We start from the raw sequence: 24,071 nt of genomic DNA, 5'->3' as shown, positions 1-24,071 counted from the left end.
AAATAACTTTGTTAAGAAATAATTTTCTTAAGGAATAATTTTGTCAAAAATATTTTTGATAGTTGACAATGTTTTTTCTTGGTGAAATTTTGGAGGTTTGCTGTAGTTACTGTAGTTATTTTTGAGATTCTTAGGTGACATTGTTTTCTTAGTTTGATAATTATTTTTCCTTGATTGAATTTTGGACGTTTACTATGGTTAACTTTATAATTGTTATTGGAAAAGTCGAGAAATGTATTTAGAATATACGAGTGAGCTTCGATAATTAATTAAGTTTCCAAAGAATCACAATTTAATCAAATAAATTATACTAACTCGATTTGGTTGAAGTCACCAATCATTTTTTCCCATAACTGATTATCTCGAGCTCAGTGTAACCTGATCCCAGTAGACAGGAACCGATTGCTGAGATTGTGCTGATTAAAACGAACCCAAACACGATGGGAATCGGATTAGTTTGTAGATTTCATGGAAACGAGCCTTTAATTTCGTTAATTACATTAAATCGCTAAAAGTAGTCCGATTCCCATCGTGTTTGGGCTCATTTTAACCAGCGCGATTCCAGCAATCCACCGACACTACATTCAACAAGCTAAAATCAAATTATCTAAAACTTCCATCATCACACATGTAAATTCCACCGAAGTCACCAATGACTTCCCAAATCGCTAATTTTTCCCACACTCGTTCACCACTCACCCAATTCCAACGAACAAACGAAACCTTCCGATTCTTTGTCCCGTTCGAACGAGAAATTTCGTTAATTTTCAACAACGATGATTGCAGGAAACGAGCCGACGGAGAGAACGGGCACGGATTGTTCGGCCTGCCATCAGCGCGGAATATTTTACGGGCAGATTCACAGTCCGTCTGCGTCCACTAATTAATCGACGCGGCCGGGTGCCGGAGGGACGGCGGGGGACGACAAAGGTAGAGAATGAAATTCGAAAAGACATTGTAGCGGCTGACTATTGCTAAGCGCGTTATTCTTTTCCCAGCACTAAGCGAATCGATCCTTCGTGTTACGTGTAACCCAGTGAATGCGAGAATACGATCACGAACCATTTGCGACGCCATCTTGTGACTACTTAGTTTCCGTGTGGATGTACTTCGGGACAGAGGTGTGCGTATTATTGCGTTGAGAATATGTTAATGATTTTCAATTTGTGGAATATTTGACGAAGAATTTATTATTATAAATGGAACAATATTTATTCGATGTCTTGCTCCAGCATTTAAAGCACTTAGGAAGATTACACTTGGCAAGATAAAATTAAAGTTATTATAATTGAAATTTTCTTCGTTGCATGCTTAACCTTAGCTTCTCAATCATAGTACCGATGGAATGTCGAAATCGCGCTGATTAAAATGAGCCCAAACACGATAGGAATCGGAGAAGCTTTAGGATTTCATAGAAACGAGCCTTTAGTTTCGTTAATTATGTCAAGTCGGTGAAACCAGACCGATTCCCATCATGTTTGGGCTCATTTTAATCAGCGCAATCTCAGAAGTTCACTGGTACTAGGCTTGGGAAGATAAGATTACAATTATTATAATTGAAATTTTCGTCGTTGCATGTTTAACCTTACCTTCTCCATCATAGCACCGATGGAATGTCGAGATTCTTCCGGTTAAAACGAGCCTAAACACGATGTGAATCGGACTAGTTTTTCGGTTTCATGGAAACCAGCCTTTAATTTCGAAAATTGCATGAAATTCGTCAAACTAGTCCGATTCCTACCGTGTTTGGGCTCATTTTAATCGACGCGATCCCAGCAACCCACTGGTGCTACATTCAAGAAGATAAAATGAAATTAAATGGAATTTGTTTCTATAGTAACATAACAGTGTCAACAACCAAATCCAAAAAAACAAATTATAAAATTCGCAGAAATTCTTGTCAATCCAATACATTGGAGAAAACTTGGATTTATGTTTACTGTTTCTTGAGGTTTCTATGGAAACTAGTAATAAATTCGATTAATAATTTGTGCACCTCTGTAAGCAGTTAGCATTGATAGACAGATAAGTCTTTAGGAAGATGGCGAGTCGTTTTCTAAGGCGTGAAGATTTTATAATTGAGAATTCATTGTGGTAGATTAAAATTTATATCCTTGACGAACCATATAGGTCTTGGTTAGGTCTTGGTTATGCATTCGTGGAATACGCCACATTGTGAAACAAAGCCGAGAATAAACCGATAACAATAACCAAAGCACAATGAAACTTATACCTTTTTCTTTTGTCGTGAGAAACAGCTTGTAACGAGGTTTTAGAAGTAATCCATTGAACCCGAGACGACGGACATTTGCGTGAACATCCGCAATCCGTTAGCACATTCGCGACCGTGTGATTTCTCGAAGTAAATGATAGAAGAATATGGTATACTTAGCTACAGATTTTCAAATAATGTAGCATTAAGTGGCAGAAGTTCGTCTAAGAACAGTAAAACGACGTAGTATTACGGATTATTCTAAAAAAGATAAAAATATAAGTGTGTACAGTATAGTGAGGCTCGGTTAAATTTAACGAAATCTGCTCGCTTAAATTTCACAGCAGCTGCCCTACTTTTCCCCATAACTGATTGTCTTCGGGTCGGTGTAATCTGATCCTAGTAGGGAGAGACAGATTGCTGAGATCGTGCTAGTTAAAATGAGCCCAAACACGATGGGAATCGGACTAGTTTGTAGATTTCATGGAAACGAGCCTTTAATTTCGTTAATTATATTAAATCATTAAAAGTAATCCGATTGCCATCGTGTTTGGACTCGTTTTAATCGCGACGATCTCAGTAATCCATTGATGTTACACTGGAGAAGATAAGATCAGAATTGCGGCAACTGAAATTTTCTTCGTTGCATGTTTAACCTTACCTTCTCGATCGTGGTACCGACGGATTTCTGGGATTTTTCTAATTAAAACGAGCCCAAACACGACGTGAATCGGACTAATTTTTCGATTTCATAGAAACCAGCCTTTAGTCTCAAAAATTACATGAAATTCGTAAACCTGCTCCGATTCCCACCGTGTTTGGACTCATTTTAATCAGCGCAATCCCAGCAATCCGTCGACACTACATTCAACAAGATAAAATGAAATTTATAACTGAAATTTTCTTCGTTACACATTTAACCTTACCTTTTCAATCGCAGTACGAATAGAATGTTCAGATTCTCCCGATTAAAATGAGCTCAAACACGGAATAAATAGGACTAGTTTCTCGGTTTCATGAAAACCAGCCTTTAGTTTCCTTACATTAAACCTACTCCGATTCCCACCGTGTTTGTACTCGTTTTAATCAGCGCGATCCCAGCAATCCACCAACACTTAATTCAACAACATAAAACGAAGTTTCCTCCACATTTAAATCACTGCCCAAAATTCTAAACTTCAACCGAGCATCGCTATACCACACAACCCCAAAAAACCCGCCAACTAACGTCACAACACCAAAATCCCCGATGACGCACTATCACGTCACCGGTCCTGAACGCGCTAACGCGAAGCGTGCACGGTAACGAAACGATAAATATTTCCACTAGTGTAATTACCCGATAGGCGACCGCGCGAACATTCTCCGTTGTACTTTCGTTCGTCCATCCGGGGGGATCGCGCGGGACGGGAATTGTAATCGCTACATTTAATGCGACGGAGGACGCGAAACGCTGCTTGAAATTGGTTCCCGTGAGCCGATATAGCGTACAATATACTCTTTACGATTATTACCCTCCCGAGCGACTGGCCGGGCGTCTTCCGACGGCGAGGATCTCGAGAGACACCCGCGGAACGATCGTTCGTTTTTCTTGTCCGAGCTCGCACGCTCGCATGCACGCTCTCGCGATTCCCATCGGTCGCGGGGCATCTGTGTCAAGGGACTTCTGCTTTTCAACGTAGACCGGTGTGTATAAGTACAGCTGTAAGAAACGCCGTGTAGATTGTCGTAGCACTCACAGTAACGTAGTTCACGAGCATGTGGAAGTACTATGTGTAATTCGATTAACAATAAAAGATCTTGATCACTGGCGCACCGTTGCAATGTTCTTTGCGAATTCTTTTTGACGCGTACGCTGCCACGATGGTCGTTGATGGTTGTCGTTGGAGAGTTGGGAATGATGATGGTTTTTGGTAGATTAATAATGGAACTACTTGATAGTCTTTTTGTGGAAATTGAATTATGGAAGCAGAGGGAAATAAATAATTGCAATTTGTTGATATTGTTTGGTGGAATTTACTTTTTGGAATTTTGTGGAAATTGAACAATAGAACCAAACAAATAATTGCAATTTGTTGATATTGTTTAGTAGATAATTGTTTAACAATAGAAGTACTGAATAGATTAGTACTAGAATTTTTATTGATTTATAATTCAGTTTGTTTATTGGTGAATTAATTTTTATTGTGTTTTCTCTGAAAATTATTTGTTATTTTTTTAATAATTATTATAGAAGAAATTAGGAATGGTCATAGTAGTGAAGGTCATAGTTAGGAATAGTCATTTTGACTATGGTAGTTCTAGGGTTAATAATAATAATGTAATGTAATATTTACAATGAATAATTGCTCCTATTTATTTTTCCTATTAAAGAATAAATTATATGTAAAACATTCAAGATTCTCGTGGCAGTTAACGTGTTTACTTTGTTTCAGTGTATTTTATTTAACCCTCTAAGCCATGCTGAGTTATCGTTGGTTAAACGTTTGTTTAAACTAATTAAAATTTAATACTATATTGCCATTTCAAACTAAAAATCAGACATAACCTAATATATTAAAAGAAGCTCTGCTACCTAACCTCTTATTAAAAAATTGTCAATGACATATCACTCAATACAAAATTATTAATAAACAAAATTAATGCTCACATACCCTTGTAAAATAAATAAAAATAACATTCTGAATTGGTTTCCAACAAAAGAGGTTAAGTGACAGCTAAAAATCAGACATAACCTAACATATTAAAAGAAGCTCTGCCACCTAACCTCTCATTCAAAAATTGTCAATATAAATTAAATAAAAATAACATTCTCACTAAACTGCAAATATCTGAATTGGTTTCCAACGAAAGAGGTTAACTTGTAGCTAAAAATAAAAATAAATTAATAAAATCTTTGCCACCTAACCTCTTATTCAAAAATTACCAAAATTAAAGCACGTATGCCATTGTAAAATAAATAAAAGTAACATTCTGAATTGGTGTTCTACAAAAGAGGTTAACTGGTATCTAAAAATAAAAACAAATTAATAAAATCTTTGCCACCTAATCTCTCTAAAATTACCAACGACATATCACTCAATACAAAATTATAAAAAAAAATAATTTTCATTAGACTCTACCAAACTTCTAAATTGGTTTCCAAAGAGGTTAAGTGGTAGCAAAAACTGGTCCCTCCTTTCACCGGCCGCGAGTGTACAGGGAAGGGTACCGTGGCCGTTCCAACGTATGCAAATCGATTGTAGATTGCCCAGAAGAAACAAATCCTTTTCAATTACTGGAGGAGCCGGTGTACAGCAGAATGCACGGTGTAATCTTGCTCGGTGGATATATCCCGGCTGTGAAATCCTCGGGGAGCTCTCCCGCCTGGCGCGCAGAGGACGCTCCAATGAGCAGAAACCCTTAACGGATTCGGCTTCACGGTCCCCGGATGGTCGTCAGCGAAATTTCAGATTTCGACCACATATGGTACTTACGTCCTATTCTAGCGAGCGCACGGGAACAGGAATAAATAATCGCCTTTCCGATCTAGTCGGAATCTGTTTCTCGACGACGGACCGGATTTAACGGGACTACGGAGAACCGAGGTTATTTGGAAATTATAAAATTATAGGTTAGGGTTATTTTATGTTTTATATGGTTTGTTTGAAGAATTGGTTTATTGATTAAAGTTTTTTGGCGATAAAATGTTTAAAAATGGAAGGTAGATTTTTATTTTGTGTTACTTGTTTAAGGAAATTATTTGGGAAAGAATGTTTAAAATTGTTAAGAGGTTATGTTTGATAGAAGAAGTGAGGTTATTTGGAAATTATAAAATTATAGGTTAGGTTTATTTTGTTTTATATGGTTTGTTTGAAGAATTAGTTTATTGGAGTTTTTTGGGAAGAAAATGTTTTAGACTGTTAAGAGGTTATGTTTGACAGAAGAAGGTTGTTTGAAAATTATAAAATTATAGGTTAGGTTTATTTAAAGAATAAGTTTATTAATTAAAGTTTTTCGGGAATAGAATGTTTATTTTTTATTTTTTGTTACATGTGTTTTGTTTAAAGAAATTATTTGGGAATATGAAGAGGTTATGTTTGATAGAAGAAGTGAAGTTATTTGAGAATTATAAAATTATAGGTTAGGTTTTAAAATTTAAGAATATAGGTTAGGTTTATTTTATCTTACATACGTTTTATTTAAAGAATGAGTTTATTGATTAAAGTTTTTTGGGAATAAAATGTTTAAAAATGGAAGGTAGATTTTTATTTTATGTTATATCTGTTTTATTTAAGGAATTTATATGATAATAAAATTTTTGAAAATGGGAGGTTATGTTTGAACGTTAATGTTTGGAGGTTATGTTTGGAAGTCGTTTTCCAATTTTTTGATTATAACACGAAGTGTTAAGTTTTAAGTTTCTTAATACTTTTTTTCACTAATATTAAAGTTAAATATCTATTAGTAATATATCTATGAAAAAAAACGTCCATCCTCAATTTTAACTATAATTTTTTGATCCCAAAATTTGAGGCAAATCCAATTTTCTTACTTTTCAATCTTTTGCTTATAACAAAATAATTCCTAAATATTTTAACAAATCTTATAACTAATATCAATGCTAAATACCCATAAACAATAAATCTACAATGAAAACTTCCATTCTCAATTTTAATTACAATCTTTTTATCTCAGAATTTGACAAATCCAATTTTCTCATTTTTCAATCTTTTGCTAATAACAAAATAATTCCAAAGTATTTTAACAATTTTTATAACTAATATTAAAACTAAATACCAGTAAACAATAAACCCACAAAAACAACTTCCATCCTCAATCCTAACCATCAGTCCCTCACTATCAAATCCGAACAGCTCCATTTCTCCTCCCCTAACCCCTCTAATTTTACAAAACAATGTCAGTGCATGGTACACTATTGATTATAGGCGATTGTGAACAGGCCATGTCAATGATAGGCGTCGTAGAAGAAAAAACATCGTCCTTGGCTAATGTTCCGGCAAATTGGCTTTGCGAACATAACCTCTGCTGCCTCTCGGGAGGAATCTACAAGTACGAATGGATTTTCTCGCGCCGATTTTTCCCGTAACTACCTCACGTCCCGGCGATACAGGTCCACGTGCCCCCATAAAGGCTCCATCGCTGTGACGGGAAATATTTGTAAGAGGTCGGGACTTATTTCCATCTTAGATTGTCCCAGAGACGAGTCCTCGATGCAGGGAGCAAAACAGGGATGGTTGTATGGTTGTTTTATGGGAAGTTACTAATTCCCATGGAGCTTCTATTTTAATATTAAATATTGGTTTTCTTGTTGGAAGTATTGTTGAATAAGTGGCTGCAACATAGAGATAAAGAAATTAGATGATAAATTTCAATATTATTAAAATTAAAATTTTAATGGGAAATTATTTCTCATGGAGTTTCTATTTTAATATTAAACATATTGGTTTTCTAACTGGAATTATTGTTAGTTGAATAAGTGACTGCAACATGAAGATAAAGAAATTAGATGACAAATTTTAGTATTGTTAAAACTAAAATTTTATTTATTAAAATTTCATGGGTATTAGTTCCCATGGAGTTTCTATTTTAATATTAAACATATTGGTTTTCTTACTGGAATTATTGATAGTTAAATAAGTGGCTGCAACATAAAGATAAATAAATTAAATAATCAATTTTAACATTATTAAGTTTGTTTTAATATTAATTATTAAAACTAAAATTTTCATTATTATTTTAATTTTATTTTAATATTAAATACACTGGTTTTCTTGCTGAAGTTATTATTCATTGAATAAGTGGCTGCAACATAAAGATAAAGAAATTAGATGATAAATTTTAACATTATTAAGTTTGTTTTAATATTAATTATACTGGCAGTTTTCTTACTGTGATTATTATTATTTAAATAACTGATGCAAAGTTGAGATAAACAAATTAGATGATACATTGTTTTTTAGTGGAAACAGAAACTAAAGAGAAATGAAAATTTAAATATTAATTTTGATTATATTTTTTAATTATTTGTAGTGTCTCTCAAACCTTTGTGTTTAACCTTAATCTTGAAATAAATATTAAAAATTAGAGATTTTTTAAATGGCAAATATGCCTGGTTGAATGAATGAAAATAAATGACTCACTCCGTATATATAAAAATTTAAAAACTCATTTTTTTTAATTTTTTCTTGCACCATTTTCATAATTAAGACACACTTATTATCTTTGATCACCTTCCAACAAGTCCTAACCCTATTTCCATTTGAATTTTTATTTCTAATTTAAAATTATTTTCTCAATTTAATCATCCCCTCTCAATTTAATCATCCTCTCTCAATTTAATGATCCTCTCTTAATTTAATCATCCTCCTCCAATTTAATCATTCAGACTATTCAGAATCATTCCTCTAACATTCTAATTACCAAACAATTCAAAAATTCAAATTCAAAATACCATAAAAAATAATATTAACTAAAACCCAGAAAAGTATCCTCCATCACCTCCAAAATCCATTAAAACCAACTAACTTCCACTCAGTATCGTCTCAAACAGACCTCCAAACGTTACTCGCCAGATGGCGTCCTTTGTGCGCAGCGAGGCTCCGCCGAAAAATCGGGTTTTCAACCTCGCGCAACTAAAGATACGAATGAATTGGATGCCGGCATAACGAGCACGGATTTAAACACAACTTTCAGTCATCTGCAACGGACTCGGCAAGCTGTGTATTTAAAGAAACATTTTAATTGCAGGGGGTAAGCCGCTTACTCTCCCCCCTCCCCCCTCCTCCCGTCATGCATTAATAAAATCGACCCTCCTGTTATGGGACGCGAACGAGCGGCTCGCATTGTATCAGCGAGAAAGTAATTCGACTTTTCGTTCGAACGGAGGAAAAGCCTCCGGACACAGGTTTTCCTCGGCTGCGCGAAAGGGCAACAATAGATGACTCAGTGCTTCGGACGGAGGGTATCGAAGGAATTCAAGGAGAAATTACAGCGGAATTTTCGTATTAAAGAAGACAGTTTTCTTTTGGCGCTTGGAGATTGGTTTTCATGTAGTTTGTTTTAGGATTTTTTATTGTTTTTATTTTATTGTTGGGTGATGATGATTTTTTATGGTTCAGACGAAGGGTATCGAGAAATTACAGTGGAATTTTAGTATTAAAGAAGATGGTTTTCGTTTGAGTATTGGAGATTGGTTTGGATGTTTGTTTTATGATTTTTTATTGTTTTGAGGGGTTAGGTAGTGATGATGATTTTTGATGGTTCAGACGGGGGATATCGAAGGAATTCAAAGAGAAATTACAGTGGAATTTTCGTATTAAAGAAGACGGTTTTCGTTTGGCGCTTGGAGATTGGTGTTGATGCTTGTGTTATAATTTTTTATTGTTTTGAGAGTTGGGGGGGGTGATTTTTTTAAGGGATTTTTGTTTATTGGGAATTGTTGTTTTGTTGGATTTTAATTTATTGGAAATTGTGGTTTAGTTGGATTTTTATTTATTGAAAATTATAGTATACTTGGATTGTAATTTATTGAAAGTTGAAGCTTAGTTAGATTGTAATTTATTGCAAATTGTAGTTTGGTTGGGAGATTTTAGTTTATTGAAAATTGTAATTTAGTTAGATTTTAATTTATTGAAAATTGTAGTTTAGTTAGATTGTAATTTATTGCAAATTGTAGTTTAGCTGGATTTTAATTTATTGCAAATTGTAGTTTAGTTAGACTTTAATTTATTGCAAATTATAATTTAGTTGAGAGATTTTAGTTCATTGAAAGTTATAGTTTAATTAGTTTATAATTTATTGAAAGTTGTAGTTTAGTTAGATTTTAATTAATTAAAAATCGAATATTAATATATATAAACTGAAGCAAAAATAAGCAACAAGGATATTAAATGTATGTCATGGGAAAATTATTTGGCTTGTGATGGTTTTAGTTGTCTTTTAGATAAATATGTAATACAGCTGTTTGTAATTAAATGTTTTATTTGTTACTAACTAATTAACATTTGATGTTTTTCAATGAAATATACATGTAGAAGTACCTCATTTGTAAAAGGGTGAATTTCAAGTGCAAAACTTGTATATTGGTGCTACAATTATTATTTCTTAATAACAATTAACAACAGTTATGACATTATTCCTGTTTTCTATAACAGGTTCACTCAGAACCAATATATAACAGTTCCGAACAGTTATTTCTGGAACCTATTCAACCCCTAGTTTTAAGAAGGAAATAAAAAGGGGTGACTTTATACTACTTGGCTGACCAAATGCGTTCTTATACTACTGAACAGTTCACAAACTGTTAAAATCATTTTTCCTGTGTACTCCTTTCATAGTAAATACTTAATTTTTACAACTAATCTTTAATATAATATAATAATAATACAATTGTTACTTTTATCGTTACTAGTGTCTCTTAATTCCCTCAGTGTCTTTTAACTGAATGAAATTCTGCAACTGATTAAGTATGCAAGTACTCAACTACCAATAGAAAATTAGTTTAACAGATGGTGAAACAGGTCTCGACGTTTCCAGTTGAGAACAAGACTGAATATTAAAATTCAGAAATCTACTAACTCAGTTAAGTAATTTATTCATCTACCTCAACTTATTCAGAAACTTAATGTAAACTTTCTACAGGTAAACAGGACAAATTCCCAATTCTGCGAATACTTTATAAATTTATAAAATCTGGTCTCCAATGGAAACATATAACTGATAAATATATCAAAATACTAAAAGACAAGAGCGTAAGCCACTAATTCCTCTCAACTCTCAACTTATTCAGAAACTTAACGCAAACTTTCAACAGGTAAACAGGACAAATTCCCAATTCTGCGAATACTTTATAAACATATAAAATCTAGTCTCCAATGGAAACATCATACAATAACTGATATATTAAAAAAAACTAAAAGACAAGAGCGTAAGTCACTAATTGTATCAGCGTAATACACAACAGAAAGGTACTCAGCACTTACACTACATACGATAAACAAATATCCACAATCATATGCTAGTTGCATAAACAAATGAAAACACTACACCATAAGATACATATTTCATACTCTAAAGACATGAAATTCCCTTAGGCAACTTCACATACATCAAGAACCAAACTACATGTGGTCATGCAGCAAACGTCACAATGGGAAACGTTGGACGAATAAAAATAGCAGGTGGCGCTGTAATTGGGCATGAAACAGCTGTATTTTCCATGGATAAGTCCGTAAAATAACTGGAGTGGAAGGAGGCTCGATCTCGCGGTACACAGGGATACCACAGGAGCACGCGGAGGATGCTTTATGGGGTCCCTCCTTCGAATTGATGGTATGCCTTGTTACCGGGAAGAACCGTGCTCCCCCGGGTAATATCGTATACAATTATGTCCACCGAAGGGACGGCATGCATTATGGATGCCGGTAAATCATGTCGCAGGCTTGGTTAACTCTGCAAATGATCTGGTGAATCACGGTGCTCGCTGACTCTCGCCGGATAACCTCGGATTTCAAAGGAGACTGGAGATTCGTGAGGAATAAACCAACTGTGAATGCTTCCGGACGTTACAATGTAATTATGTTCATTTAATTATTATAATTTACTGTAGAATAAAAATAAGCTTATTAGAATAAGCTTGGTTAACTCTGTAAATGATCTGGTGAGTCAGGGTAGTCGCTGACTCTTGCCAGATGACCTTTTCTGTCTTGGAGGTAACCTCGAATTTGAGGAGACTGATTTGTAGGGAATAAACCAAGTATGAGTTGTCTTGTACAATATAATTTATAACAGAGTAATATTACAATGGTAAAGTATAATTATAACTGTAAAAACGTATGAAAAATATATTAACCGTAGTTTGTGTGTTGAAATGTTGGGATGAAAGATGGTAGATACTAAGTTGTTGGAATAAGGTTGAATTATGGTAACCCCTTGCCTTGTGATTTATTTTTCATCTGTACAACTTTGTCAGTAATGATTTATTGGAAAAGAGAATTCGATGTGTCTACATCTATGTTTGCTCTATGATATAATTAATCATGGAAAAATATTTCATTTGAATTCAAAAGAATCGAGTAACATTTATCATATGTCTCATACGTTATTGTAAGGCAAGGGATTAATTAAGTTTTGGGGCAATGGAAACAGATGCGAGCAGTATACGAAGGAGTAATACTTAATATTCATAGAAGTCAGTACCCTTTTGAATTGTACTTACAAAACGAACGTCGACTAGTATTGACATAAGCATTTATTAATACTCAACGAATGTAATCTAAGTTAAGGCGATATATACATATACATAGGTCAATGAACGATGGACTGGAGAATGTTATTAGTAATATCATTAGACTGCGGTTCTCTCTGCGAATCAAAATGTCCAAGAACGTAACAAGAAAAGCAGAATTACATAAACGTCACAGAAACCACTGAACTGATTTTACATTTCTTCATGTTACATGCATTCTGTGCAACGCACTTCCAAATTCCCCACAGACGCACAAGAATCCGCAGTCTGCTTACGTTGCATGTGACGGTGCGAAGAACTGAAGCAGGAAACAAGTGCCGAATGAATGAGCCCCAGCGAAGCGGATGGAAAGTGAAGCAGTGTGTGTGAGATTAGAACGAGTGGCAGCGAGTTAATTGAAAAATCACATTGTAGCATGACATAGAGCACACTTTATTTCTTAGTTAGTGTTAGTAATTATTTAGCATTGACCGAAATCGAGTACATGTCATATATTCCTCTTCAATCGTAGCTCAATAATCATAATAGATTAATTTATTAATATAAGTGTAATTAATTGTAATGTATTGTCTGAAAGTATCACTGCGTCGCATCCACTGGTCGTCTCTTCGCTTCGACAATAACGAGAAGGTGAACGGAAACCGACGTCACAGAGAGAAGCCTTAAAAAAAAAAACTCAAGGTCGCAGCAACGGAGAAACCTGGCAGCCATGGTGTTCCTCGCGGATACGGGGCAATCTGGCGCTTACAAAATATAAGTAGACCGGACACGCGAGGAACAGACACGTGAACCGAGCAAATCTCCCCGTCCCGGACACGTGGAAACTAGGACAAGATTATATCATGCCGGCCAACGTATAAAGGCTACAACGTACAGGACAAACAACCTAGACGCCTGTAATCCAATTGTCCAGACCAAGGATGCTCAGTGACTTAACGGGGGACGAGGGAGTCGTCCGCTCGAGCCCCAAATAGTTAGATTACAATTAAAATGCGGAGAGCTTGTCACTTCGAACGGAACTCGAATGCACTAGCATCCTGCTGACAGGACACTTGTCTACGCTAAACTGGAAAACAAAAGGTCCTGATAAAAAATACTAAACACTAGAACTACCAACTTTTTTTTCAGTTATTGAGACAACTGATTCTCTGAGAAATTGATTTAGTCTCCAGAGAAATGTCAATACTGGTAGTTCCAGTGTTGATCTGACAGGTATAGGTTAGAAACGAACATTGGTGTAAGAAATGATTCGAATTGCGTGCCTGGTCGCTCGAAAGGAGGCAAGCCCTCCGCAGAACAATATTCAACATTTAACAATAGCCAACATTTATAGAGTAAGATACCGATTTAGTATTTTTATAGATCATTTCATTTCATCCACTTCTGTGTGTTTGTTTTTTTTTTAGCTTTTCTATCGTTTTTCCTTTCGTTCCACGATGTTCGCTAATTCATCCCCGTGTGCCAAGTGATCCTATAGTACTTCTCCCGTTCAGAATGCCGGCACAGTGTTCCTCAGTGACCAATGATATTGACTGCCCAACGGAAACATCTCCATTCTTATATTTATATTGCTATCGTTTTCACGTGGACGCAAATTACAGGACTCCTGTGTTCAGGGAGTCCCATTGAAACCAGGCGTGAGTATTATTCCAATAAAATCATTCCAACATAACTTCAGACTACTCTATGACACTTTCAGCGAGTCCCTTTCGTTCGATCTGTCATCTCCTGAAGCAGTCTTGACGAGAAACTACCAATGTCAGCTTGATGCTCCTGGTGCTCTTGTTACGTCTGAATGTTAACGCTAGAACTACCAGGGTCAAAATGACCAAAACTAATTTCTTTTAGAGTGACTGCAAACGTACAGATACTTAACCCCTTGCCTTGTAACGTGTCAGACTTGTAAAGATATTCAACACAATTCAAGAAACATAATTACTCTGTTCGTTCGAAATCAAAGTAAATATTATTCTTCTGCAATTATTTATTGTGTTTAAAAGGAATTTAAATTCAGCTTAATTAAAGCTCTTAAAGGAATTAAATTTCAGCTTGGGTATTACTTAATCAGCTTCTTTTATGATTTCTTTCTCAACTGTGATCGATACGAATACTTTGTCAGTAATAATTTATTGGAAAAAGAGGAAAATTCTATGTGTATTCTATATCTACGTTTTACAATATAATGATTAATAACAGAAGAATAACGTTTCATTTGAATTCAAGAGAATTTGAGTTATGTTTATGTTTGTTAAATCCTATTTAAAATATTCACCAGGAGTCTCACACGTTATTGTAAGACAAGGGGTTAAAGGTATACTTCAATCATTTTTCCTCAAGTCTGCTTCGGACAAGCTTTCTCCTGACTTCTGCTAGACAAAACTCTCGACTCCATATTCTTATTAATTGACAAACATTCTGGCAAACGGTCAAAAGAACGTAATACTAAATTGTTACTCCACTAACAACTATACTCTAATGTTCCCCTCTTTCCTCAACACTAGAACTACCAGATGAGTCAATATGACCCATCCCTCATTTATTCTTTCATAATAATTGAAAGCGTATAAATGCTTCTTCAAGAAACGATTAAAATAATTGATCTATTAATATACAATAAAATATAACTTAACCGACATCTTAATCAACTTCTATGCTTCCTATAAAAGAATGTTCAAAAATCAGTTCAACAGCTCAGTAGTTCTAGTGTTAGAAATTATGAAAACACTCGTATGACACCTAAACTCACTATAATCATCTTCCCCCGTGTACATGTCATTCCTTTGAGAATGAGAGGCTCCTTTGTCGCTTAACCCCTTGGCCTACAATATGTCAAACTCGCGGTGAAGATTTTGAATAGAATTTAACAAATATTTCTCATTACTTTCTGACGAAACATTAAAAATACTATTTGCAACTTATGTAAAGAAACATCTTGCATAAATTATAGTGCAGAGTTTTATTTCTGTTTCACGCGTTACTACCTTATTCAACATTTTATACTGAATTCTTCATTTTATAATTCTGCTGCGTTCAATCAAATGCAAAGTCGAGTACAAAGAGTTCTTCACTGTAATGCTCGAGTAGAATTCTTCTTTTTTCACTGAATCACAAACAAACCATTTACATTGACAAAAGGAACCGTAAGGCAAGGGGTTAATGACACCGAGCTCATTTCCCGTCTGCTTACAGGGAAAAGTTGGATGCTCACAAGTTGGAGAACACAAGAATTTCAAGCTTTCCAACAAGCTTTCCAAAGAAGCAACGCCGCTCGAAGCGTTAAGCGACTGATCGTTGGAAGAATATTCACATTTCTTGATCAATTGACATGCACCTACTCGTCAGTGACTGAACAACACTGTTCCGGCGATCACGACAACAGGCTTTAAACACCGTGATGTTAAAATTTAATATTGCACAACATCGATAACACTTCGAGTTTGTCTCAGGGAAAAGTTTGTGATCCACGATAATTACAATAGATGGAATTATCAATGTCTTTTTTCCTTGTATTCTTTGTTTTCCTCAGCCGCGGTGACCGAACGCTGATGATCTGGTGTATTTAGCCAATAATTTCAATAATTTATAATACTCTCCTGGTTAAAACAGCCAGGCGCAATTCTTGACAATTCCACAAGTCATTGGAGCAACGTTCCCGATTAAATTAACGTTAATTAATTAAAACTCGCCGCGTCAATATCCTGCGTCTCTGAAAATATATTATAATTCACCGATATACATCGTAGAGATCATAGTAATTAACTCAAAGAATACTAATTCTACTCCGTGTACATATTGTACACACATACACTACAACAGTGTATTGTATGTGTATATATATACATAAATATGTACAAGTGTATGCATACCAACTAATGTAACGTTAACGAGTAAAACTAGTTTAATATCGTTAGTGACCTTAATTAATAACTACGTCGATTAACCGCTAAGTCGCTATTCGTATATTTATAGGTTAACCGGAACGTTGCTAACAGCCGGGGAAATTGTCGAATACTATAATAATCCTTCGCGTGTTCACCGATCATGGAAAAATATGGAAATGTTAATAACAATGTAGCCATCAGCGTTGTCATCCGCAACGTATACATAAGTATACATATATATATATATATATATACATAAGTATATACATATACGTATATAACTAACATTATTATATTATTATGCTTAGCAAATATTTGTTGAAGATTTACCTAAAATCCATGTGGCAACAAATAACCAATTTCCTTAATTACTTTCATTTTTCTGGCGGTTGAACTCTCGTACAAAGTCAATGAGGGGGGGGGGGGGGGGGGATCTAAATTCTGAGACAAGGACACGCTATTTCATCGTGTGGAATGGAATGGAATCAGCAGAAAAAGCACTCGGAAGGAAACTTCGACTTAACTTGTACCGAGAGAAGTCGTATAATTAGACTAATTAATAATAAGCGAAGAGTCTATTAGTACTAACGTAACTGACGCGTCACACGACTCGAAGCGATCACAACAGAACAACTCGTCAACCGAACCGAACGATCCGCTAGAGTCACGGTGTCGCTGACCGTTGTCTCCATGACAACCAACAACACACAACTTCGAGGAAGAGAATTTGCCGCCATTGTGAGGATCGCATTAAACGCTAAGGTTCCGTTCGGTGTGAGCTAGTACGATTAATGGAAAAAAAGGACGAGCGCCGTCGCTTGTGTGAAACGACCTATGAACGAGGAACGAATACTGCGTTCACGCGTCGAGGACCAAACTCAGAATTGTACTCTACGATTCGGAGGATTCTCGTTTTCTCTTCTTTTCGTACATATACCAAGAAATAAGTGTAGAAAACATGTACAATGGAGATGGCCTCATGCAAACGATTTATCACGTGTTCAAGTGAGCAACGAATCTCTTAAGACAGGTTAGAAAACACTGATATACACCTTTAAAGGTGAGAAAACTAAAATTAAAGATTTTTGTCTAATGTAATATACGTTGACAATGATAGAAATTAATATGCTCGAGATGCATAAGAGTATTCGAAATGGTTTCTCGCTACTCGAATTTCAATGCAGTCTTGGCGGTCTGATATCTTTGTGCAATTGAACTTTGGTGATAAACTAACAAGGATGTTGTTATATTATATTCATGACTATGAGAGACGACGTCGAACGTGAAAAATGAGCCGCCTGTGACAGTGGACTGCCATCGTAGGTACTTTAAGTGTTTCGGAATCAGTGTGTCTCTTCGTCATATGTATGTATGTAACTTGTATCTCTGTGTTTTTTTTCCGTGTCCGCGCGCGCGCGAGGGTCCTTACGTCGATAAAAGACACTATAACATTATATATGTACATTAACATGCGTATACAGCTATTTTTGGGACAACAGAAGAAAATGAAACGAGAGACAGAGAAACTTTGAAATCCGTCGTTACGAACAAGCCTTGGGATCATAGAACGTAAGTGACAATAGAGAAGTCTCGAAGAGAGAGGAAGAGAGAGGGGGAGAGAGAGAGAGAGAGAGAGAGACAGAGAGAGAGAGAGAGAGTTAGGCTAATTGGAGAGTTAAGATAATTTCGTGGTAGACGCTGGTGAACGAATGCAGGGTCTTTGGTTTCAGGACGTAGTATGTTCTTTTAAGGTAATGGCACTACGACTTGCACGTAAGTTACTGGGAAGAAACCCGTGCGACCGTTCAGACTGCCCTCAAACCAGTTTTCGTCGATCTGTTGGATCAGGGTAATTATATCCTTCTCCTGGAAAAACACGTTTAATCATTCAGGACTGTTGTATACTCTAGATGTGACTACATATATAGAAATAAGAAAAATATGTATCGATAATGTTATTTAATACTTTGACTGTCAGCGTGATGACAAGCGTGATCTCTGTTAGACTCTGAATTTGAAAGGTTGTTGAACGATGTGTGACTTATGCGTCGGTTGATGTAAACTTCTTCAAACAACTCTATTGCATCACACATGATGAATGAGATTGAATACTGCTGGTATTGTGATAATAAACTTAACGTTATATGCTCTTTCAGCTTTCCAAATGAATTTATATTATCTTAAAACTGATTTAATTATTAATAACTATAATTACATTAAAAGTGAAATATAACAGTCAAAGTATTAGAGATAATCCTACAATTACAATAACCTTATCATTGATTGAACACATTATTATATTTACTTTGAACCCGAGTTCCCCAGAATTTTCTGGCTTGAAGTCGAATAAAGCTGTACAGCACGGTTGTCTTGTCATCGGAGTCCTTGCTGGCGACTTGCTTGGAGATGGCAAAGGAGAAGCTGAAAAATAGTTGAACGCGCATTGTTTTAAGAAGAAACAAAACATACGTATATACTAGAAAATATTATGCTCTCTGATAATCTGAAATATGTAATTATAATAACTAAACGTCTGCCTGTTGATTTCAGTTCTAGTCAAATAAGACTATTCAACGCATAAAATAAACTCTGTATATACTGAGGACTAAAATAAAGAGTAATCCTTGACTAAAAGTTACGTCTACAATCCATCGCCTGTAATGAAAACAAAGCGAAAAGAAAAATAATATCTGAATTACTAACAGAAAGAGAAGGGGTACAGTGGTTTAACGAACATACACACATTAATAGTAGCACATAAAGGGTGAGACATTAATTCTCTAGGCTTTTTGGTTGCAGTACATAAAAAGCGGAAAATGGAAGTCGATTAGTAACACAAGGAGAAAATAAGCCCATGCAAAATTTACCATTAGCAGATTGTGGCGGGTTTCCAGCCGGAAATAGCTCGAGCTGTGAGCGCTTCCCTTCCAAATGGACTGGAGACCCGGCTCGACTCGCCCCTAAATTACGTCAAAAGGACAGACATTCAAGTATGCGAGAGTATACACAGAGAACAGTTAGAGAATGTGTAATAGAAGTGTTGGTAAATGGTATACAGAATGTTGTAGTGGAATATAACATCTCAAATTGCAACCTTTCTCAGATATTATGAAAGAAAGTACATGGAAATTTGAAAAGTCATTTTTAACCACCTTTCACTTGGACAAATAATAACTAATAAGATTCTCTAACAATTGTATTAGAGAATTTATGAACATATTATTATATGTGTTTATCTTGAATTTATTTCATGGTTCGACTAAAAGAATACACATACTTCAGTTGTTCGTCAGCGAACTACAATCTTCCTTGCCAGATAAGTTGTTACTGCTAAAAATATCTGTTTAATATTAAATATATGGCAAAGAACCTTGTTTACGTATTACAGAATATATTTTAAAACTGACAAGTGGTAAAAATGATTTCCTCAATTTCCTGAAGTTCTTCGTTGCTTAGTACTCTAACCTATAATTCCATTGCAGAGAATACTGCCCATGTTATTTCACATGATGTGCATCTAAGATTTTCTCTCGAGTGCTAAGATACAATGAAACTCAATGATTGTTAGAGAACAAAAATAAGTAACAGGAGAATCCAACAAGTAGAAGATACGACAATGTACATGGCCAGAGAGTATAGTTAAGGGACATGTAGAATTGTTGCATGACAGAGGAGGTAAGAACAAACAGCCAGTTCACCCGCAAATATCATCATCTCTGTATGTGTAAGTGTAAAATGTGTTTTACCGTGAAGAGAGAAGTTCCCACCGTTCATAGCATCCGATGTGGGTAATGCATCAACATGTAGATCAGCCAACGTCTTAGGCACAAACTCCATTTTTGGCTTGTTCGCTGCTTCGTCTTTCCTATAATTTAGAAATAAATCAATGTATCAAGAATGCGAATGGATTTCAGAGGCTCGAAAGAGTACGTACTTCTCCAGAAGCGTCTCTGTTAATGCTTTCAAGATCTCAGTACACTGTTGATGGTAATCCAAGAGAGCTTCGCTAAACGTTGCCAACTGTGCCACTTGCTCTACCTAAATAATAATACAGCGTATGATAAAAAAGAATTATCTAATATTCCACTCGAACAGTCTTGAAGAATCATTGATGCACTGCGAACAACTCACATCGTTCTCCAACAAATTGAACATTCCCATCTGTGCCAGATGGAGGCTCTCCGCAAACTTTTCTTCAGCCTGACGTATCTCGTCGTCTGAAACGTGAGAACCTGCTCGCAAAATTTGCGCCAGCAAAGATATTAAAAATTGCACTACTGGGTTGCTTCATTGCCTAGGATAGATACACAAGATATACTGGGGAGAGAAAGAACGGGAAAGCGAGACATATAACTCTAGCAAAAGTAAACCGAACTCCAAGTGACGTCCAGGTGCTTTGATCGCGTACGTCTTTTCCTTCCTAGTACAAGCAAATACTGAAATCCCTTAGAAGAAATTTATCAAATGGTACAATCAGCATTCAGTGCACTCGCAAATACTTGAGTATTATGTGTGTACTCGAGCAAGTATACCTATCATTTTATAGGTTAGGCACTTCAAATTCACCCTTTTGCAAATTAAATTCATCTTTTTGTATGTTGAATTCACCCTTTTGCAAATCTAGCACTTCTATGTGTATATTTTACTGGAAAAGTATCAAATGTTAGTAAGAAATCAAGAATTAAAGAAGTGTGTGTTAACGTTTAATATTTATATTACTTATATTATTTCAGGGAAACTCAAACGTTTAATATTTGTACTATTTACTTTGAATCTCTTAATTACGTAATACGTATTAACTGTAATGAATTGGCAATTCGTTTGAAATGAATACGTAACACCCCTCTCCAACACAATTCTTGATTGCTCGCTAACTACTCTGACATTTCCTCCAACAAAGTACATAAAATTCCCAGATTCCCAAAAGTTTGAATTCCATCCACAAAAGCCTGAACGTAACTCACAAAGCCTACATGGAATTCCCCGAAAGAAAGTTACACGTGACTCGAACATCTCTAATCTGCCATACGCCTACGTACAGGTGTAACATACAGAAAGGCAATCGAAAGATCCGTGTCAAAGCCCGAGACTCTACAAGACTGGACTCAAGTTAGATTCTAAATAGATCTCTTTTGTATCACATACCGGTATATGGCGATGAAGTCCTTACCGGACTTCCACAATGTGGACTGCCGGATCTTTTCCCGGCTGCTAGTGATCAAGGAAGCGTTCAAAGAAAGAAACAATCAAAGTTGCTCCGGTGTGTATAATAAATAAAAGAAAAGAGGGTGCCGAAACCGCCTAAACGTCATCATCGTCATCGTCAGTCGTTAGACTGAGGTAAGAACGACCAACAATTATAAATCAGAACGTGCACATGCGGTAGTACATGCGAGTGCGGTGTATGTACAGTGAAAATCTGCCTTAAGCTAGATATTTCTATTCAAATTTCTTATTCATTGTCACATACAGAGTAGAAATTACAAAGCATTACAGTCGAGTATCTCCAAAAATATTGACACTCAAAAATGTTTCAGAAAGTTCAATACCGAGGACATCACCATTATTCTTCCTGGACGCTCCAAGGTGAAGCGAAGGTCAACTTTCCTTCAAAAGGAATTGAAACTGAAATTGAACGACCTTGAGTCATTCGTTGAATTCGTTGAAACGCATTTGATGGATAAGCAAACGTGTTTCATTTGAAAGAATGTTGACCTTCACCTGACCTTGGAGTGTCCAGGAAGAATAAATGATGTCCTTTGTATTGAACAACTTTCTGAAACATTTCTGCATATTTTCAGAGATACTCGACTGTAACTTATAATTTCTGCCCTGTATATACATCAATGTCTAGTGACTCGAGAGCGTTTAAAGGGCATCGTTTGGAACGTTTGAGATTTGATTCGACGTTTGTCCCCTGTGTCCAGTAAACAAACTGGAAGAACGCACAGCTAATCGCGCAGCCAGCTGCACCGCCGTTCACCGGGGCGGTGTGGGTTTCATCGTTTATTGGAAAATGCGAATTATAATTGCAAACGCGTCGAGAGAGTTTGTCGTGTCGCGAGGCCGCGCGCGCGCTGCTGCTTAAATAAATCAATAACGAGACGGGGAGATAAAGTGAGCACGCGGCGGCGAGTGTACCTTTCGCTTGGCGTCTTCGCTTGCAATCGAAGTCGAGCCTTCGGCCCTGAAGCTTTTTCCGGTGGTGCTGGAACAGAGAGAGAGATATGTTAAACAATGTTTTCCAATGACTTTTAACCCCTTGTCCTATAACAACAGTGGTGAAGATTTTTAACAGAATTCAACAAATATATATGTTACTCGGTTCATTCTGGTTCAGAGTGAACATTATTCCTTTGTAATCAATTGTTGTACTTAGGTTACGTAGGCTATATAACCTATATACTTAGACTATATAGTTATATACTTAGATTATATAGGTTATATAGTTATATAAGCATGACATGCTTAGAATTAGTAATCATTCAACAAAAGTAATTCAACAAATATATATGTTGCTCAGTTCATTCTAGTTCAAAGTCAACATTATTCCTGTGTAATCAATTGTTATACTTAGGTTATGTATGCTATATAACCTATATACTTAGGTTATGTAGGCTATATAACCTATATACTTATATATACTTAGGTTATATAGGTTATATAGTTATATAGGCATGACATATGCTTAGAATTATTCTCCTTAAATATAACAATTGATTACTAATTCTAAGAATTATTCTCTTTAAGTATAACAATTGATTACTAATTCTAAGAATTATTCTCTTTAAGTATAACAATTGATTACTAATTCTAAGCATATATCATGCCTATATTTTCTTTTCTCTAATAAATTGTTAATGACAAAGTAGCCGTATCGATCAGAATTGAGAAAGAAATCATAGGCCAAGGGGGGTTAATGACCATGGAACTCACCATCACTTCCTTCAGATCTTTGGTCTGCAAATGGTGCAGGGGCTCCAGGAAGTTCTGCTTGATGTTGTCGTCCAGAGAATATTTCACATCAGCCATCTGCTTCATCGCCTCACCCATTTCGATGAGAGCCTGAGCTGGGAATTAGAAAAGATGGATGAATGGTCTTGCACTGGAGTACGTACTTAGGTGACTAATTGCTGGGAGGACTTCTGGCGAAGTTTCTTGGGGGTTGAATGAAGAGTGTGAGTTTCTGTGGGATGGAGTGTGGTTGGAATGCTGTGTTTAGATTGTTCTGATGATTTGCTGGGTATTGGAGGTTGCTTGGGGTTCGGAGACTTTTAAGTGGCAGACAGGAATGGTGTGGAGATAAATAGACTGGTTTCTTAATTGGGGGATTGGTAGATTGTGTTTAGAATGTTTTGTAATGTTTACCTCATCATTGAGATGATTTGTTAAATATTGAAGGTTATTTAAAGATTGGATGTAATGGCAGACTTTTAAGAACAATGTAGAAATAAGTAATCTACTGTTTTCTTAATCAGACAATTGACACATAATTTTTAAAATATTGTTCTCCATGACAAATGATAAAAAGTGTTCCCAATTTCAAACTACAACAATTAAACTCATCTTTCCCTTCTCAAGCATCAACCTAACCTTTCCCACATCTTAAAAAGTCCACTTCAAACAAAACTATTCAATTTTATATTCCCATTATCTTATAAACATATGCTCCCCAAAAAACAAGTTACAACCCATATTTCCAATAACACCCAAAACACAAACACATACA

The 24,071-nt window shown here is 35.7% G+C and overlaps 2 protein-coding genes and 2 long non-coding RNA genes across 41 annotated transcripts in view; 3 read left to right on the top strand and 1 right to left on the bottom strand.

Annotated features, from left to right (window-relative positions):
* Window positions 1-3,961, top strand: part of fuss (SKI family transcriptional corepressor fussel) — a 44,165-nt gene extending 40,204 nt beyond the window's left edge. The window contains exon 7 of the mRNA XM_076373097.1: window positions 787-3,961. Coding sequence (XP_076229212.1) covers window positions 787-887 — 101 coding nt within the window. The 3' untranslated portion in view covers window positions 888-3,961. The remainder of the gene's footprint in view (window positions 1-786) is intronic.
* Window positions 3,962-4,843: 882 nt separating this feature from the next.
* On the top strand, window positions 4,844-7,896 carry LOC143174476 (uncharacterized). The gene is made up of 2 exons (XR_012998468.1): window positions 4,844-5,825; window positions 7,141-7,896. It is a non-coding gene; the product is annotated as an uncharacterized LOC143174476 (long non-coding RNA).
* A 730-nt stretch (window positions 7,897-8,626) lies between these two features.
* On the top strand, window positions 8,627-22,901 carry LOC116428951 (uncharacterized). Of its 11 annotated transcripts, none has more exons than XR_012998459.1 (12): window positions 8,627-10,965; window positions 11,028-11,141; window positions 11,308-11,785; window positions 12,710-14,098; window positions 15,651-17,372; window positions 17,460-17,911; window positions 18,073-18,811; window positions 18,893-19,058; window positions 19,142-19,392; window positions 19,825-20,017; window positions 20,096-21,682; window positions 22,197-22,901. It is a non-coding gene; the product is annotated as an uncharacterized LOC116428951 (long non-coding RNA). The 11 variants fall into 11 exon arrangements; XR_012998458.1 differs by having other exon boundaries at window positions 8,632-10,965; window positions 20,096-20,746; window positions 21,384-22,901; XR_012998456.1 differs by having other exon boundaries at window positions 8,634-10,550; window positions 10,626-10,965; window positions 20,096-22,901.
* The window catches only part of EndoA (SH3 domain containing GRB2 like, endophilin-A), a 29,424-nt gene continuing 18,222 nt past the window's right edge, over window positions 12,870-24,071 (bottom strand). For 17 of the 28 annotated variants that reach the window (XM_076366899.1, XM_076366934.1, XM_076366907.1 and 14 more), the window contains 9 exons: window positions 23,279-23,412; window positions 22,484-22,550; window positions 21,488-21,553; window positions 20,474-20,574; window positions 20,277-20,380; window positions 20,089-20,207; window positions 19,210-19,302; window positions 18,648-18,763; window positions 12,870-18,208 (listed from right to left, as the gene is read on the bottom strand). In XM_076366899.1, the coding sequence (XP_076223014.1) occupies window positions 18,089-18,208; window positions 18,648-18,763; window positions 19,210-19,302; window positions 20,089-20,207; window positions 20,277-20,380; window positions 20,474-20,574; window positions 21,488-21,553; window positions 22,484-22,550; window positions 23,279-23,412 (920 nt within the window). In that variant the 3' untranslated portion in view covers window positions 12,870-18,088. The remainder of the gene's footprint in view (window positions 18,209-18,647; window positions 18,764-19,209; window positions 19,303-20,088; window positions 20,208-20,276; window positions 20,381-20,473; window positions 20,575-21,487; window positions 21,554-22,483; window positions 22,551-23,278; window positions 23,413-24,071) is intronic. The other 11 variants (XR_012998428.1, XM_031981197.2, XM_076366999.1 and 8 more) reach the window with 11 other exon arrangements.

This window comes from Nomia melanderi, chromosome 1, assembly GCF_051020985.1.
Source record: "Nomia melanderi isolate GNS246 chromosome 1, iyNomMela1, whole genome shotgun sequence".
Taxonomy (NCBI): domain Eukaryota; kingdom Metazoa; phylum Arthropoda; class Insecta; order Hymenoptera; family Halictidae; genus Nomia; species Nomia melanderi.
Note: the sequence above shows the minus strand (reverse complement) of the source record. Positions and strands in the feature narration are given on the sequence as shown.